This window comes from Tasmannia lanceolata, unplaced genomic scaffold (assembly GCF_043159265.1).
Source record: "Tasmannia lanceolata isolate RefF3 unplaced genomic scaffold, GAP_Taslan_0.1 ptg000019l, whole genome shotgun sequence".
In the NCBI taxonomy this organism is placed as follows: domain Eukaryota; kingdom Viridiplantae; phylum Streptophyta; class Magnoliopsida; order Canellales; family Winteraceae; genus Tasmannia; species Tasmannia lanceolata.
In genome coordinates this window covers 17,630,456-17,648,559 of record NW_027518696.1, presented here as the reverse complement: position 1 = coordinate 17,648,559, position 18,104 = coordinate 17,630,456, and the positions used below count along the sequence as shown (strand labels likewise).

At 40.0% G+C, this 18,104-nt stretch overlaps 1 protein-coding gene across 3 annotated transcripts in view; it reads left to right on the top strand.

The window, feature by feature from the left end:
• The window catches only part of LOC143853432 (uncharacterized), a 52,368-nt gene that overhangs the window by 6,057 nt on the left and 28,207 nt on the right, over positions 1-18,104 (top strand). For all 3 annotated transcript variants that reach the window (XR_013237119.1, XR_013237118.1, XM_077363193.1), the window contains exons 3-6: positions 3,090-3,219; positions 15,139-15,291; positions 15,471-15,712; positions 15,831-15,900. Coding sequence is in view for 1 of the 3 variants with exons in the window: in XM_077363193.1 (XP_077219308.1) it covers positions 3,090-3,219; positions 15,139-15,291; positions 15,471-15,712; positions 15,831-15,900 (595 nt within the window). In the remaining 2 variants the exon portion in view is untranslated. The remainder of the gene's footprint in view (positions 1-3,089; positions 3,220-15,138; positions 15,292-15,470; positions 15,713-15,830; positions 15,901-18,104) is intronic.

Sequence of the window (18,104 nt, the reverse complement as noted above, 5' to 3'; positions counted from 1 at the left end):
GTAATAGGATTTTGTAAAGAAAGTTTTTTCTTAATGATGTAAAAAATTTAATCAAGAAAGGAGAAAAGCTACAAGTTTTGTCAAGAAAGTTTCTTTTCATTTTTAGTAAGGAAGGATACTTTGATGTGGAAAAAATGAGAAACTTGAGGATAGAAGAAGTATTGAGAAATGAGGTGGGGAGAGATGTATGGAGAAGTAAAGGAGGGTACATGAAATAGAAAGACCGTAAGGGAAATGAAATTGGTTGACATGTGAGACTAAATGGACCATTAACAACCAAAATCACTATCTCCTTGGAGAGGAACAACTTATCGTCTTATTGGAAAACCTAGAAATAAATTAAAAACAGAAAAACACAAGTACTAATGTTAAAAAAATGACAAAGGTGGACCCACCCCTCTTTATTCTAAGTGGTCTGAAGCAGTAACTTGCCTCGAAGTTCAACCTCGGAAAGCACTCTATGTTAGCTGTACTATAGATGAGGAAAGAACGGTAGCTTTTGCAAGGGAGATGGGGCAGAATCTGGAGTGCTCCGATTCCTTCTCATGTTCAAGCCTTCTCATATATCGTTTTCCTGGAGAAGATCAACACTCAAGACTGACTTAAGAAGTTTCAGACTAGCTAACAGGTGTACCCTTTGTCTGGGGAAGGATGAATTTGATTATTTATTTAGTCAGTGCAGGACGCCCAGGAAAATATGGAGAAGAATCCTAAAGTGGTTCGGCCTGAGTTAAGTGTTCCGTAGTGCCGTTAAGTCATTTTCTGAGGAATGGAAGTTGAGAGGACTGGTTGCTGTAGGCAAAATTCTCTGGGCTATGATCCCATTTGTGATGATCTGATCAGTTTGGAAAGAGAGGAACATAGACAGTCTATTTTTTTGAAAGGTAGAACATAGACAGTCTTTGAGAACCTGTGTGAAAAATATCTCTGGTATTTTCAAAATATAGTGATTTTATCATGATATTTTGATAAAAAGACAAAATCTCATATAATCCCAAGAATTTTAAAAAATATAGCGATAATTTTATTTACAGCGATAATATCACGTTATTTTTACGATATTTTTTAATTTTTTCTTAATTTATATATTTTTATACATTTTAAAATAATTTTATTTTTATTGTTTTTCCCGATATAAACCCGAAAAAATAAAATAAAATAAATATATCCCGAGATTTTCCCTTGCCAAGAAATTCCCGAGAACGATATTTGTGACAGTTGAGAACAAAAGTCTGCACCTATCCTACCTCATTAAAAATCAAGCTGCTGGTCTATAAACTGGGCCCTCTGCAGGAAGATTTTTGGTGTATTACAGCCATGAATATTCTAAGGAATCAGAAAGAGTTCCTATGGAACAAAATCCTGAGACAAAAGAAGTGCACTAGATGGACCCCTCCTCCTAAAGACTACAACTTAAATTTCGATGGTTGTTCGATAGGCAACACTGCCTGCAGGCATTGGTGGTACCTTTAGAGATTTAATTAGAGAAATTATCCCTCTTGGTGCCAGTTGGGAGGACTGATTCGAACAAAGCGGAGTTCCATGCTCTTATAAGGGGACTGTGTATCTTCCTCGGAATGCTTGGTGGAAAACTCATAGTCGAAGGGGACTTGGTTAATGTCATTGCATGGGCCGAAAAATACAGCCATGATCTTTTGAGTGGAATTACATAGATGAAATTGTAGATAGGCATAGGAATAGTTAATTTTCTTTTTACTAGGTACCTAGAAGTGCAATTGATCTTGTTGATAGACTTGTGATGAGTGGTGTAAGCAGATCAGAATTATTTGGGAACCTCTGCTCGATAACTTTCTTATAATAAATCTTTTTAAAAAGAACTGCAAACTTTTTCTTGTAGGCCTTTGGGACATAAAACTGACAAAGGTTTGTCATTCATGTATGTACTAGAACAGGAATTGTTTATGGTATACAACTTTTGCTTCTTTGCAATGATCGATAGGGTAAGTGTAAGGTGGCAATGATTCCATATTTACAGTTTCTGAAAACACATGAAAACCTATGATTCGTGGACATGGCAGTTTTTGGCAATTGACCCGTGTCGACACGTGTACACGGGTTTCGACACGCCCATATTCTGTGAAGCAAATTTCCAATTTCGATAAGCAACGCATCCAATAAAATAAAGACTGTTATGATGGTTTTTTTTTAATCTTGCAAGAGTGTATTTATTACCTGCACATTATCAGACACAGACAGTGACCTGAGGTGACTGCAGAAAGGTTGAGCTGGCTGCCTTACAGTGTAAGCTTTTACTTTTAGCCTCTTATTCTTATCTTTCATTTATTATTACTTGGAAGCCACTCCATTGTTTGTCTGACCATCTCTTATTTTTTTCAGCTGCAGGTCATCTGTCAAGTTGTCAACATCAAATCCTGTAAAAGTAATTTTTATATTTTAAGCACATAAAATTGGGGAAACTTGAAATTACAACCCACTTTTCGACCGTACCTTTAGGAAATTTGAACAAAGGTATTAAGGTAAGTGAGTGCCTGCTTTAAATACACGTGTTCTGTCTACTGATTTTGGCACTACCTTATTGTACTAATTGCACAAAACCTGCTTGTCTTCTCCTTTTTAATTGACACTACAACTGATATGCTTGTTTTAATTGCACAAAATCTGCCTGTTTTAAATGTATATATTCACAATTTTTATATTGCCATCTATTTTTACTGTGTGTATATATGTATCCGTGTCCCCATTTCTAGCCGTGTCCCCGTGTCTACTTTTTGGGTGGTTGCCGTGTCCGTGTCCGTGTCCACAGATCATAGATGAAAACACGAGAAGTAGAAGTTTTATTGAGCATGTTCACCTCGGTAAATGTCCTTGCAACTTGAGTTTTGATCTTCTTTATGAAACATTCGAAAGATTTATTGTAGGTGTAGCATATTTCTGTAGATTATCTATGCCACACATCATCAACATTATATGTTGTAGCAATAAATTGTAGCTTGGCTAATCATATCTCAGATATCATTATATTTTGTAAGGTGCAAATTGAACATACAGTTTTATCATCGATTGTAAAGATTGTTTCGTCTCCTCTAATTGATGCAATGTTTCTCTAGCTGCCATCTTGCACTTGGCGAAATTGAAGATGCATTTGAATATTTCACTAAGTGCTTGCAATCAAGACATGATCTAAAATTAGACCAGAAAATTATAACAGAAACTACCGATGGTCTCCAGAAAGCTCAGGTACTTCATTCCCTCTTTTGTTACTAATTATGTTGTGCACCATCTGATTATTACATTTCCATGTCCACTTCTCAACAATCTTTATGTCTTGAACCATTTATTTTGGAAAATGTAGCAAATGTTTACATTTAGTTTTGTCAAAAATGTATTTCACTAACAGAAATATACATATCAGGTGTAAAGCTTTCTTTCTTGTCAGATACTTTTGGTGATAGGATTTAATGAAGTGTGTTGGGAATTCCAATTGTGGAGCAACGTCCTTTCGTTCTGTTGCAGATTAAAAGGGAATGTTCTTAATCTTGTGAATTGCAACGCAAGAACTCTTAACCAACCTTGGTGGCTTCATAATTTTCTTGGAGAGATCTTTATGGATTGCCTGAATTTTCTCAAGGATAACATGCATACATGGAAGCAATGAGACAGCATATTGCTTTGCTAATTTGTTTCAAAGGTATTCCCGTTGTTTCTATGGCTAGTTGGATGGAAAAAGTGGCATTGGGTTGGGGATATGTCAAAACGTTTTGGAAAGTTTTTATTTCTGAGAAGAGGATATTGTTGCTCGAGGTACATGGATTAATTCATCCGTGTTAATCCCTTAATCTCCTTTCGAGGGTCATCCTTTAAGGAAGGGTCTCCTATGGAAATTTGTTGGGCAATATGAAGCCTCTAGATAGGTGGACTTGGTTGTTGGTTAGTAGATGGTGGCATTGAGGTTCTTCATTGATGCGGTCAACAAGATGGTTCTTGATTTGTTTGTGCAGGGTCTATAATTCGCGGAAATTTCAGCCCACAATTTGGTACAGCAGGGCCCACCATGCAATTCCTCAAAGCCCAAGAAATAAGAGAGAGAAAAGCAAGGAAAATGGGTTTGGAAATTGGCCAGATCTAATGATGCCATCTTGACATTACCAAGTGGCCGGATAATTCACCTTAAGCAAAAGGAGAATATTGAGTTCCCTTTTCTACTTCCAAGGAATTTGTTGATGGATTTAGTCATTTAGATAGTGACTCTTTTTGGATGTTTGCATACACAAAGTCTGTTAGTATTCAAATTGTTTCCATGTAGGAAACTTTCCTGTCATAACGAGTGTTGGAGTTGGTCTCTTATATCGATATAAGTATGAAGGAAGGAAGAAAGTCTGGAAAATGAATTGTTTGGAGCAGATTCAAGAGATTTTCAGGTTTCTAAATCATGAAGTTCTTAGGTCTTGGCTGAATATATAGCAGTCTTATTTTAGCAATAATCAAATGGTTCTAGAATAGAGTTTCCTAGGTTTGATTTTTAGGGTTTTATAGTAGTGGGAAGTTACTAGAGTTGCTAGATGTTCTCCTAAAGCTTTTAAGAACACTCTCTTTCGGTTTGAATGTCAAATGCCATCTTACAGATGTCAAAACAATCACATGGTTCCGATGTGATTTTCTTCTAACTTTCTAAGATGTGGCAAGCGATAATGCGATTTATGCATAGTTTCCAAACTCCCCTTCATCATCGTTGACCTCCCCTCCCCCGGGTCCTGGCTGCGTTCTTGTCCGAGTCCACGTTTTTCCCTTACATAGTCAATCAAAACTCATTTGACTCACGATTTATGACCACGTCCAAGAGCAGTCAACTGCGTTGTGCCGAGTCGGCTAGGATTTGCTTTGGTCACGTCTTGATCGGCATCCGCATTTTGAAACACTGGATTTATGTCCTCAATTTCTTGCATTTGATCCTACTGCGTGTAATACCAAATCACATCCTTTTCTCCATATTTTCTCTCTCTTTTTTTTTTAATTCATAGGTAAGCTGGCTTCAACCCAAAACCTCATGGTTGTCATGCACACACCAAAATGAATGCCTTGGAAGCTTAGTTCCTATTAATTTTTTTGTTACCACTGTGCTCTATGCCATAAGGATGCCAAATCGACTGATCATTTGGTGATCCATTGTAGGTTCATTAATTCGATTTGGTCATTTTTTTCTCAGTTTATTCAGACTTCAGAGTAAGTTGGGTTGGCCTTATCTTATTTGAGACTTGGATCTTTGCTCCTTGGAGCTCTAGAGGTAGAAATCTTTGAAACCTTTTGTTTGCTTCTACTTTGTGGTTAGTCTGGAAGAGAAGGTATGGTTTTAAATTTCTACTGAAACCGACAGGAAACAACCAAAATGTTTCCATTTTCATCACAACTGAAACACATACTGAAATCAAAATCATAAGTATATTAGTGGCATACCATACTGGTATGTGTTTCATAATTTTATTTATATAATTGCATATGAAATGTGGTATTCACTGAATTATCTGACATGCACAACAACACGTCACTAGGTGTTCACTGTTGCTAAATTATGATGGGTCATTTTTTTGCTTATGTGATGGTTTTAAGTGTGTATTTGTGCTTATTATATCACTTCCTAAAGTTTCATCTTAAATGTCCTATCATTTTCATATGCTTCTATGATTTTACAACATTTCCACTAAAATATCCATCCTAAATCAATGTGTTTCCATTTCCGGCGACTGAAATGCATAATACTGAAGTCGAAACCTGGAACCTTGAGGAAAGGAACCTAAGAGTTTTTAATGGGATTTCTACGAACGTTCAGAGAATTCAAAGTCAAATCTTCTCAATGGTTGTGCGGTGGGTGGCTAATCTCCCTTTGTTTAGGGGATCTCAGTTTCGTCTTTCTACTGGTCATGGAAGGTCATCCGGTTGTGTAGTAGTGGCATCATCTTCATCCTAGATGGAGTTTTACAGATCGACCTATGGCAATCCGGGTGGGGGTGTTTTGTTACCCACCTCAGGGGGTGTTATTCTGATTCCCGGAATCAGAAGAAAATGGCGATATTAGGTTTGTAACGCTTCTCTTAAAACATAGAATATTACTAGGCTTCTCTTAAAACATCGAATATTACTAGACGACTCCCCTCTCAAACTTCTCTCTCTCTCTCTCTCTCTCTCCCTTTGGATCGAAGAAGAAAGACATTGTAGCGATGCAGAAGAGGCATTGTAGAAACCCAAAATATCAACAAAACCCTAGAAAGCTAGAGCAACCAGGAAAAGAGACGTCCTCATCTCTCTCTCTCTCTCTCTCTCTCCATTTTACCCTATAAGCTGTACACCCTAGAAAGTAGAAGAACAAAAACAATGAGAAGGGACGGTGAGGATTTTATCTTGTTTTAACATTATTGAGCTTTCTCTCGTCATTGCAAAATCTTCAGAGCTCTCCCCCTCTCTTTCTTTCCCCCCTCTCTCTCTCTTTGCATCTCTATTTTTTTAATTTCTCTGCATCTCTGTTAATTGAGCTCTATCTCTGGTAATTGAGCTTAAGAACAATGTGATTAAAATAAAGTCCCATGTTAGTTGCTTCTTGTTCATAAGAGGTTTTGATTTTTTCTTTCTTTGGAATTTCATCAAATGAATAGTGCCAAAATAAGAAAAAAAATTAATGGAAAAATTAAGATTAAAAAACAATTTAAATGAAAATATTGTGGTAATATAATGAGAAAAATATACAGATTTATTAGAAGTTTGCAAGGCTTGTTTCTGAACAATCAATGAATGTGTAAGTAACCCATTTATTGAAATTTTGATTATATTCCGTCGTTGGTCTGGGCTTTACCAAACGCTAGAATTGGAATCACGATTGATTCCCGGGAATAATTCCACTGCTCACACAAACACTAGAATTTGAATCGTTATCCGTTTAAGGTGGGAATTGGAATTGGATTTGAATTTGACACCGGTACTGATTCCCGATTCCGGCAATCCAAACACACCCTTTGGTTTGCAGGAATTAGGAAAAAGACTCGGCATTTGATTTCGTTACCGTGATTTCAGCCGCTCTTTAGTTATCGGAATGGGACGCCACGACGGAATTAGGGCGGGAATATTGGTTGGAGTCTGAAACCCTCCAAAGAAGTGGTATTCTTGATTCCCATCTCTCTCTTTCTCTCTCTCTTATCCCCTTTCACCTAGAATCTCTCTCATACCCCTTCACACAAAAATCTCTCCCCTCTCACCGAAAATCTCTATCTCCCTCTCTCTTTCTCACATTCTCTCGCGTACCCCCTTCCTCACCAAAATCCCATTGGATTGCTCTTTCTTTCCATCAACAAAGCTATTAGGAGAAAAATACTGAGATTGCATTTTTTCTTGGTTTCTTTCCAGCACAAAAAAAAAAAAAGAACACTGTTTGCCAAATCTGGGGGTTTCTGATGACATTTGCAAGATACAAAATGGTTGAGGAAAAGAATGAGAAGAGAAGAAAGTGAGTGAGTTGGAGAGACTCCCCCTCACTTATGTATTTATATATAAAGAGAGAAATATACAATGACCTATATGCCCATAGGCATATACATACATCAACACTCCCCCTCAAGCTGGAATGTATATGTCAAACATTCCTAGCTTGCTACAATTATCACTCAATTTGGCTTTGTTCAACTGCTTGGTAAACATATCAGCTAATTGGTCCACTGATCTAGTCAACACTGTGCTATTTCTCCTCTTTGAATTCGATGTCGGATGAAGTGGCAATCAACCTCGATATGTTTAGTTCTCTCATGAAAGACTGGATTTGTGGCAATGTGAATCGATGCCTTGTTGTCACAGTATAACTGAGAAGGAGATGATGGCGAGAAACCAATCTCTGACAAAAGAGAGCGTAACCAAATGAGCTCTACACTTGTGTGCGCCATCGCTCTATATTCCGCCTCTGCACTAGATTTGGAGATAACCTCCTGTTTCTTACTTTGCCATGACACTACCTCCCACAAATGTGCAGTATCCTGTGGTAGATCTCCTGTCAGCTAGAGATCCTGCCCAATCTGCATCTGTGTACCCTTCTATCTTCTGATGTCCATGTTTCTTGAATAACAATCCTCTACCTGGAGCACCTTTCAAATACCAAAGAATTTGAAGAATCGCTGCCGAGTGTGAAGTACGAGGTGAACTCATATATTGACTGATAACACCAACAACAAAGGAGATATCTGGGCATGTGACTGTAAGATAGACAAGGTTTTAAATCTCGGTTTCGGTTTCGGTAGGAAATTTCGGACGAAATCTTGTAAAAATTTCATCGAAATTTCAGAAATTTCCGAAACGTTTCACCGAAATTTCCAAAACGTTTCACCGAAATTTCCGAAACGTTTCGGCGAAGTTTGGTACTTTTCCGACTCCCTGTGAATTTCGTTTCGTTTTCCACCGAAACCGAAATATTTCGTTTCGGCCGAAATTTAAAACCATGAAGATAGATAAGTTTACTAACCAGCCTCCTGTATCTGCCTGTGTCATCTAACAAGTCTCCCTCTTCAGGTAGTAACTTCACATTTGAGTCCATAGGAACCGAGGCAAGTTTCACTCCAAGATAACCTGTCTCCTCAAGTAAGTCTAAGACATATTTCCTTTGTGAGAGGGAAATCCCCTTTGTAGAAAATGCAACTTCAATACCCAAGAAATATCTAAGATGACCCAAATCTTTGGTAGAGAACTCATTTTGCAAGAAGGTCTTGAATTTCTGGATTCCAGCTGTATCACTGCCAGTGATGATGATGTCATCGACATAGACTATCAAGAGTACACACCCAACTGTAGATTGACAGCTGAAGACAGAATAATCAACTGCACACTGCTTCTTGCCAAAGTGCATAATGGCATCACTAAACTTTCCAAAACATGCTCTAGGAGACTGCTTGAGACTGTAAATGGATTTCTTTAATCGACAGACAGAGGAAGACATCTCCCCTTGAGCAACATACCCTGGAGGTTGCTCCATGTAAACCTCCTCTGTGAGGTCACCATGAAGAAATGCATTTTTGACATCCAACTGATGTAGAGGCCATCCCTGATTGACAGCAAGAGAAAGTAGAACACGTACGGAGGGAATCTTGACCACAAAAGAAAAGGTCTCACCATAGTCCACTCCAAAAGTCTGAGTGTACCCTTTTGCAACCAAGCGAGCCTTAAGGCGCTCAACAGAGCCATTAGGGAAATATTTGACCGTATAGACCCAACGACACCCAACAGGGCGTGCACCAGGAGGCAGAGGAACTAAATACCAAGTTTGATTGGCCTGAAGAGAATCAATCTCAAGGTCCATAGCAGCACGCCACCCCTGGTGATCAAGTGCTGCAGCCAAGGACTCTGGCAAAGAAACAGAAGATAGAGAGGACACAAAACTGCGAAAAACTGGCATGACAGCATCATATGAAAGAACAGACGAAATAGGGTGAGCAGTACTATGAGAACGAGTGCAAGAGGCAATAGGAGAGTCGACAGATACCTCGGAGGTGGAAGGAGGACGCTCTTGATGGGCTGGTGATGACGCTGCCGGAGATGGATGAGCTGCAGAGGTATGGCAGCGCTGATATGTCTTCTTAGTGACTGGAGCTGGAGGCCGAGCAGGTACCACTAAGGGAATAAAGGTCTCTGGAACAGGAATCACAGCAGGGGAAGGTAAGAGAGACAGTGGAGATGGACTAACTACCGGGTCAGGAAGAACGGGAATCGGTAGAAGAAGATCTGAAGAATGAGAGAGAGGAGTGGTATCCGAAGAGCTCAGAAAGAATGGCTCAGTCTCGAAGAATGTAACATCAGCCGAGACATAGGATCTATGTAATCGAGGGCTATAACAGCGATGACACTTCTGGGTTCGTGAGTAGTCGAGAAAAATACATCGTTCAGATTTTGGATCTAATTTATCCAATCCAGGCCCAAGGTTGTGAACAAAGCAAACACACCCGAAGACCCGAGGAGTAAGGAAACGGTTCATGATGATGACGTAAAAGTGAAAAAGGTGATGAACCGCCTAGAACCGAGGAAGGAAGTCGATTGGCCAGATAATTAGTAGTGAGAACTGCATCACCCCAATACGACTTGGGAACTCGCATCTGGAAGAGAAGAGTGCGAGCTCCATCCAATAAGGATCGCATTTTCCATTCGGCAACACCATTCTATTGAGAGGTGTGATGTGAGCACATGAAGATTGATGAAGGATACCACGTGTGGAAAGGAATTCCTCAAAACCATTGGATTTTGAGAAATGTTCCCTGGCATTATCAGTGCGAAGGCATTTAAGAGTGCAATTAAATTGGTTAGTAACTTCTGAATGAAAAGTGCGAAAAACAGAGAAGATTTCTGAATGGTCTTTAAGTAAAGCCAACACATACGTGAATAATCATCAATAAATATGACAAAGTAGCGATGTCCAAAAACAAAGGTAGTCCGCGAGGGACCCCATATATCAGAATGCACTAAATCAAAAGGGTGTGAGGCCCGACTAACATGCCTAGACGGGAAGGACACCTTATGGTGTTTCCCAAGTTCACATGCCTCGCACGAAAAAGGGGAAACATAAGAAGAAACGATAGATGTCCGCCTCAAATGATCAAGGCTGGGATTTCCAAGACGGTAGCTCCACTGATATGTGTCGTTGGAGCTGTATAAATGGTACGAGGAGGGCTACAGTCCAGACGATAAAGCCCATCAATCTCACGGCCCGAGCCAATCGTCCTCCTAGTCAAGAGATCTTGAAACAAGCAATAAGAGGGATAAAATGAGACATAACAGTTGAGATTTTTGGTAATCTGACTAACTGAGAGTAAACTAAAGGGTGACTTTGGCACACATAGGACAGAGGACAATGTTAGACCAACACGAGGAGAAATATCACCAACACCAGAGATAGGAGTGGAGCACCCATCAGCAAGTGTGATAGACTGATAAAAAAAGGGACAAAATGAACTAAGTGGGGAAGAAGTACCTGTCATATGATTGAAGGCTCCAGAATCAATGATCCAGGAGCTGGAGCTAGTAAGAAGAGATGCGGGGAGCTACCTGGCTGAGCAAATGTCGCAGTCAGTGGATGGCTGGCAGACCTGAGACGCTGTAACTCATCATAGTCGGCACGAGACATAAAGACCCCATTAGCCTGAAGCCCAGTGCTAGGTGGAACTGAAGAAGAGGGGGGCTCTGAAGATTCTGGTGCTGCGAGATGTGCTGAGCGGCCAAAACGAGACTCAGAAGAAGGACAAAGCTCAGGGTGTAGTACATAGAAGTCTCCATATATTGTCCCTCACGACGACAGTGCGAGCAATATGAACGTGGTCGGCCACCACGCCCTGCAGGAATATCACATCCACCACCACGACCAGAGTCATGGCCACGGCCAAATGTGCCCCCGCCACGTGTAGCACGATCACCTACGCCATAGGCAACAGTGACAGTAATATCAATAAAAGGAGCCTACACAGAGTTACCAAGAGCACACTGCTGGCATGTAAGTAAACCTCCTGGAAAGAGGGAATTGTGCCATAACCAAATATCTGCTGCTGAAGGTGCATGAACTCAGGACCCAAAGTCTCGAGAAACTGAACGACACGTATCTGATCACGCTGCTGAGCGGCCGTAGTCAAATCAGTGGTAAGAGGCATAAGAACATCTAACTGTTGACAATTGGAAACAAACCGACTGTAGTAGGTTGAGAGAGGAGTGTCACCGCGACGAAAGTTCATCCATTGAGAATAGGTGGCACAGATTCGGGATAGGTTGCCTTTCCTGGAGAAGGTAATATCAGTATGATCCCAAACCTGGCGAGAAGTGAGAAGGTGTATCATGGTCCCGGCAATCTCAAGGGACATACTCTGCCAGAGGAAAGTACGAATAAGGGCATCATCCTGCTCCCACTTCTCATAAGTGGGATCACTGGAGGGAGGGGTGTCACGACGAAGAATAGAGATCTTTCCCCTAGCAATCAGATACGTCTCCACAGCCACTTACCAATTCAGATAATTGGAACCATCAAGTCTAATTGTGATCATGGGGGGAAATGAACTATCTATCGAGGAAGACGGGGGTAATAAGAGGATGAGGATGGGTGAGGCGTAGGAACAGTAGCCACTGGGGGCTGCCCAAGAGAGTGATCCTCAATAACTGGGCTATCCATGAGTAAATAATCAAATAGAGAGAATCAACTGACGAGAAGAAACGATGCTGAGGCGGAGAGCAGAGAAATCAATAATGGAGACCGCGGCTCCGAAGAGAGACAAATGAGAAATAGGGCATGAAAGAAACCCTTGCTGGCATGATGAAGACAACGGATCTAGGGATATAAGATCGGAGCCGCGAAGAGTAGAGAAGAGTATGTAAAAGAGATTTAAGCCATTAGCGTATAGAAATAGATATTGTGTTTTTTTTTTTGTTGAAGACTGAGGACCGAGGCCGAGGACGGGGACGGGTGGCTGAGGACGGGGGCCAAGAGTCGAGCGCCGAGGGCCGAGACCGAGAGGGGAAGGCCGATGGAAGAGGCCTCGGGGGTTGAGGGAAGGGTTATGGTAGAGAAGAAGGGAGAGAATAAGAGAGAGGGTGAGGGGCTGCTATGGGGGTCCCTAGGGAATCAAAACCCTAGGGCTCTGATACCATGTTGAAGAAAAGAATGAGAAGAGAAGAAAGTGAGTGAGTTGGAGAGACTCCCCCTCACTTATGTATTTATATATATAGAGAGAGAAATATACAATTACCTATATGCCCATAGGCACATACATACATCAACAAGAACAAATCTGCAACATGAAGATTTGGGTGAAGAAAAATCTGAAAATCGTTCCCCGCTCGAGTGGAATTTTTCGGGCGATTCGAAACTCCTAAGAGAGATGAGATCATCCGAGAAAGCAAGCATTATTTTTTCCTGCGTCTTCTAAACCTGAAAATCTAGGGTTTTGTTTCATTTTTCCTTATTGTTTTGATGTTTGGTTTTGGATTCTAGTGAATGCTTATTCAAACATTAGAATCAGACTTGCCTTTCCCTTTACAGTGGGAATTGGAATCGGATTGAATGTGATTTCAATACCGATTTCTGATTCCGGCAATTCAAACTCACCCTTAATGTTATCAGATGAGTGAATGGTGACGATTATTTCTCCTCTAGGTTTTCTAATGTGATCAAAGTGATCCTAGATGTGATTGGGGGTTGGTTATATCAGACAAAATTCAGACACGTTTTCCGTTCGGCCAATTGTGATGCGGAGCAGCTCGAGCGTTCATGAATTGGCAGAGATGAGTTGTGTTTGATTTTCTCCCTCCTTGAGATTGGATGATTTGGTTTTGCTTCCATGGTTTGCTTAGCTTCTTGGTTTTATTTTGTTTTAGTTGTTTTAGTTTAGTTTGTTGTACTCTTCTTCTTGGCTTCCTGGGTCTTGCTGTTCCTTCCGTATTTTAATAATATTTGATCGCCATTAAAAAAAATCTTAGTTCTTATAGTTGCAATGTTGCAATGTTCCCCATCAATTTCCCCTATATCTTCCATGTGATTCCTCCCTCCTTGAAAAATTAAGCATTGGTGAGGATACTTCCCCTATATGGACCATTCTCTTATAACCATGGTTTTAAATTTCGACCGAAATATGAAATTTCGGATTTTAGTCGAGACCGAAACCAAGATCCACAATACACGAAACGTTACAAAATTGCAGTCGAAATTTCGTTTTTCCCAAAATTTAAGGAATTTCAACCCAAAAATCTCGATTTTGTTAATTATTTAATATTTCCCGAAATTTCGACCCAAATTACCGAAACTTCGGTCGAAAATTTGTATTAAATAAAATTTTATTTTAAATGATTCCGTCGTCGGCTGAAATTTCGGTTTCGTTGAGGACCGAAATGCATTCTGAACCGAAATTTGAAACCATGCTTATAACTAGTAGAGGACTTCATTTGGCTATCCATTTCTAAATTCTTTAATCCGGCCCACCCGTTAGGAAAATACAATTCCTGAAGCCTACCCAACAAATCCCAACTTGGGCTGTTGAGAAAATCTGCCGGGCAAATCCGATCTTCCGTGGTTCGGCCAAGCCTACGTCCACAGGCAAGAAACACGATCTTCCACTACAAGAAAAACAATATATAAGGATTACAATGGATTAAACCCAAACCCACAAACCCGCAACCCTTTCCTTGCTTCTCTCAACCAAGACCATACAAGAGTAACCCGAGAGAACCCGAAAGAAAACCCAAGAGAAAAATCTTGAGAAGACCACGCAAGAAGAACCCCCTGCCCCCCCCCTCTCCTCTCTCTCCCCTTTCTCTTTTCCTCTTTGTAGCCGCACACACCAAGAGGAAAGCCACCTTGCTGTTCTCACCAAAGAAGAAACACATGCTCCTCTTTTATTTATACTTAGGTTATCTGCAAAACCTAAACGGGAGTTTCCGTTTCGCCTTTTTCCCTTCCCACCCAAACAACCCAACAACCCTTGGTGGGTGGGAAATAAGGCAACTTTCCCAGCATGAACAGTCTTCTCTGCTAACTCTACCTTCCCTCACTTTGCAGCATTCCTTATTACATCTTCTGTTTTAGCCACCCCACATAATGTAGGTAACACGTAATCAAATGGCTCCTCTCCCACCACATATCTTCTAGGATCTCACCACTCTCATTCCTATCTTGCACCTAATTCTCTTATTAGACTCCAGTCCTACCTTCTGAAATTCTTCCTCTAGGACAATCAAGTTTTAAATTTCAGTTTCGGTTTTGGTTTCAGACATAGCTGAAATCAAAATTTCGGCCGAAAGTCAGTAAAAAAAAATCAAATTTCAAACTTGTGCCGAAATTTCAGTAATTTTGGCTGAAATTTTTGAAAAAAGCCAAAATTTTCGAAAATTCTGCCAAAATATGGGACTCGCGCCAAAATTTCGGTAATTTCGGCCGAAATTTCGGAAAAAAAGTAAATTTTGGCCAAAATTTGGGACTCGCCGAAATTTCGGTTTCAGGTAGTTTTGGTTTCGGTCTTGATCGCGGTTAAAATTTAAAACCATGAGGACAATCACTGTGCATATGGCTATATTTCTTATATGCTTTTAATTTGTTTCATGCACCTACTAAAGAGTTTGAAGGCACGGCCAATGGCTTGTGACTGATTGAGTGGTATTTCTGACTGGCAGCTAGTAGCTGATTATATGGACCATTCTGCTGAACTTCTACAGCAGAGAACATCTGATGACGCAGCGAACGCATTGCGGATAATCACTGAGGCTCTGTCAATTAGTCCATTTTCAGAGAAACTGGTAGAAATGAAGGCAGAGGCTCTCTTAATTGTATGTCTGTTCTTCAAATTATCATAGTGAAGCTAAATCTTTCATTATACCTTATCTATGCATAATGTACTAATTCAGTTTGCCTTGAAATGTAAGTCCTAACTTGATATTTGTGGTAGTGTCTGATTTACATACCTGGAGAGTTAGCACTAAATTTACTTTTCCGTGGAATCTAACAGTTGCGGAAGTATGAAGAGGTGGTTCAACTGTGTGAGCAAACTCTAGATTCGGCTGAGAGGAATTCTGCTAGTTGTGCTAAGGACCAGTTGAAAAATGTGCATAGTTCTGAAAGCGTAAAGGATTTTTCAGCTATGCTTTGGCGGTGGCGCCTGATTTCCAGGTCCTATTTTTATTTGGGCAAGTTTGAAGAGGCTCTTGATTTACTTCAGAAGCATGAGGAAGTGGCTCCCATCGTAGAAAAGTAATTTCTAATCCTTCTTTCATGTTGTTAATTTTTGCCACTTTCATGATAGGAAAGGAGTGTGATATTATTCTGGGTATGTTCTGATATTTCTAGTGCTAATGAGAACTTGTCACAGATATGGAAGCAAGAACCTGGAATCTTCAGTTGCATTATCTGCCACAGTGCGTGAACTGTTACACCATAAGGTATGTCCAGTCAGCTATTTTAGGATTATATTTCATATATTCAAATTCTCATTTACAGCAGTAAACTGTCGTAATTGAAGAGCATCAATGGTGATGTTCGTAGTTTTTTTTAAATTCTTTTTACTGATTTATTCACACAAAAGTTGAATTTTGTTCTCTTCCATTCTCTTTCTACATTTGGAATTATAGAACTCATAATAACTGTTTTCAATTGAAGAAATGCAATATATATATATATATATATATATATATATATATATATATACATATATATATATATGAGAAAAGGGTTCCTGCGCTCGAGTGCAGTGCAGGAAACAAGGGTGGGGCCACATTGTTGGGGTGATCCTAAGCATTCATTTGAAACCATCATGGATGGGGTGTATACCAAAAATCAGCTTCATTGGATCATCATAGGGGTCCATTTGTGGGAGTGAAAATGGACATATACTGTTTGTCTACTAATCTGGCCATTTTTTCACCCCAGATTGTATGGTTTGTTAGGAACACCCTATCTATGTCAGGTTCTACGGAATGAATGGGCTGGACGAGTCAAACAACATGGAGATGGTGTGTTTATAGTGGCTTGGTCAGGCTGAGCTATAGCTCATAAACCTCGCCCCCTATATATATATATATATATATATATATATATATATAGAGAGAGAGAGAGAGAGAGAGAGAGAGAGAGAGAGAGAGTAAAGGGTTTCTGCACTCGAGCGCAGACAAGCTTATCTGCGCTCGAGTGCAAAAACAAGGCTGGGAACACATTGTTGGGGGGATCCAAAGCATTCATTTGGAAGGCCCTTTCATGGATAGGATGTCCACCAAAAATCAGCTCGATTGGATCATCTTAGGGTGTCCATGGAAAATGATATTTGCACAACCTCAGTTGTCTTTTCTTCATTAATTTGCTCTTGAAAGCCTTTGGGAAATGAAACAATCATTTGATAGATTTTCAAATTTTAAATAAGTTATTTTTTATGATGCAAGGTACTAGTAATGAATCGGGGCGGGCCAAGGTCCTCACCATCCCCGCACTGGGAATTTTTTAAATCCCTGTCCCCATCCCCGCATAGATCGGGGAATCCCCGCCCCGAACGGGGCGGGGCGGATCCCCGGTTTTCCGGGTTAAATTGCCAGCCCTATTTCTATCCTTAAACTCCTCTTTCTCTCTTTCGTCTTTTGTCTTTCTTTCTTCTTTCATTAGTCCCTCTTCTTTTTCCTTCTTTTCCCCCATTCCTTCTTTGCCCTTTTTGGGTGGTTTAAAAACCGTACCTCGTCAGTTTGGTTCAAAAACTGACCCGCTCAGTTGGGTTCTTAAAAATCTTCCCTTTTCTACTCAAATTATCCCTATTTCTTGATCTTGATTATCTATTCTTTCTCTTTTGTTTTTCTCTTGGATGCCATTGATTCACATCAATATGGGAGCAGGGCCAACCCCGTCTATAGATGTATGGATCGAAACATGCTCCATAAGTCCTAGGATGACTGCTATGCAGTATAGAGCAGAAATAACATCACACATAGTGGAGCAAAGCATATCTTTATACTCTGCCTATATGGTAGGAGAGGACCAATCCCCTCCTAATTCAAGATAGGAGGTAGCGAGTGCAAAGAGGACTCAAACTAGGGTGAGACCGATCTTAGGCGAGGTGGTACACGATAGCTTGATATAACATAGGAGCAACTAGTGGTGGAAGATGGATAGATGTTTTGCGATGGAAATTTGTTCACCATGTGTGGTAAATCTATTAGGGTTTTTTTGATGTACAACACTTATATGAATGGATGAATGAAAGCTTTTGTACATTTGCGGATTATTAGTGTACTCTAAACCATAGTAGCAAGAAGTTAGCAGGTGGGAAACTCTTTTCCCCTAAAATGCGTTTCGGAAACGTTTTCGAAAAAATGATAGAAAAAATTGGGGAAACTTTCTGAAACACATGGGAAATATATGAGAAACTTATGTGAAACTTGTGTGAAACCTTGAGAAACGTATGGAAAAGGAAAACTCATCGAAAATGTATGTGATACGTGTGGGAAACATGTGAAACTTACGAAAATCGATTTGGAAAAAACACACTAAAAAATCGATTTGGAAAAAACACACTAAAAAATTGTGGAATAGATATTAAAAAGGAATACAATAGCATATATTGTAATAAAAAATAAAATAAGAAATTTTAAATTTATAAAACCAT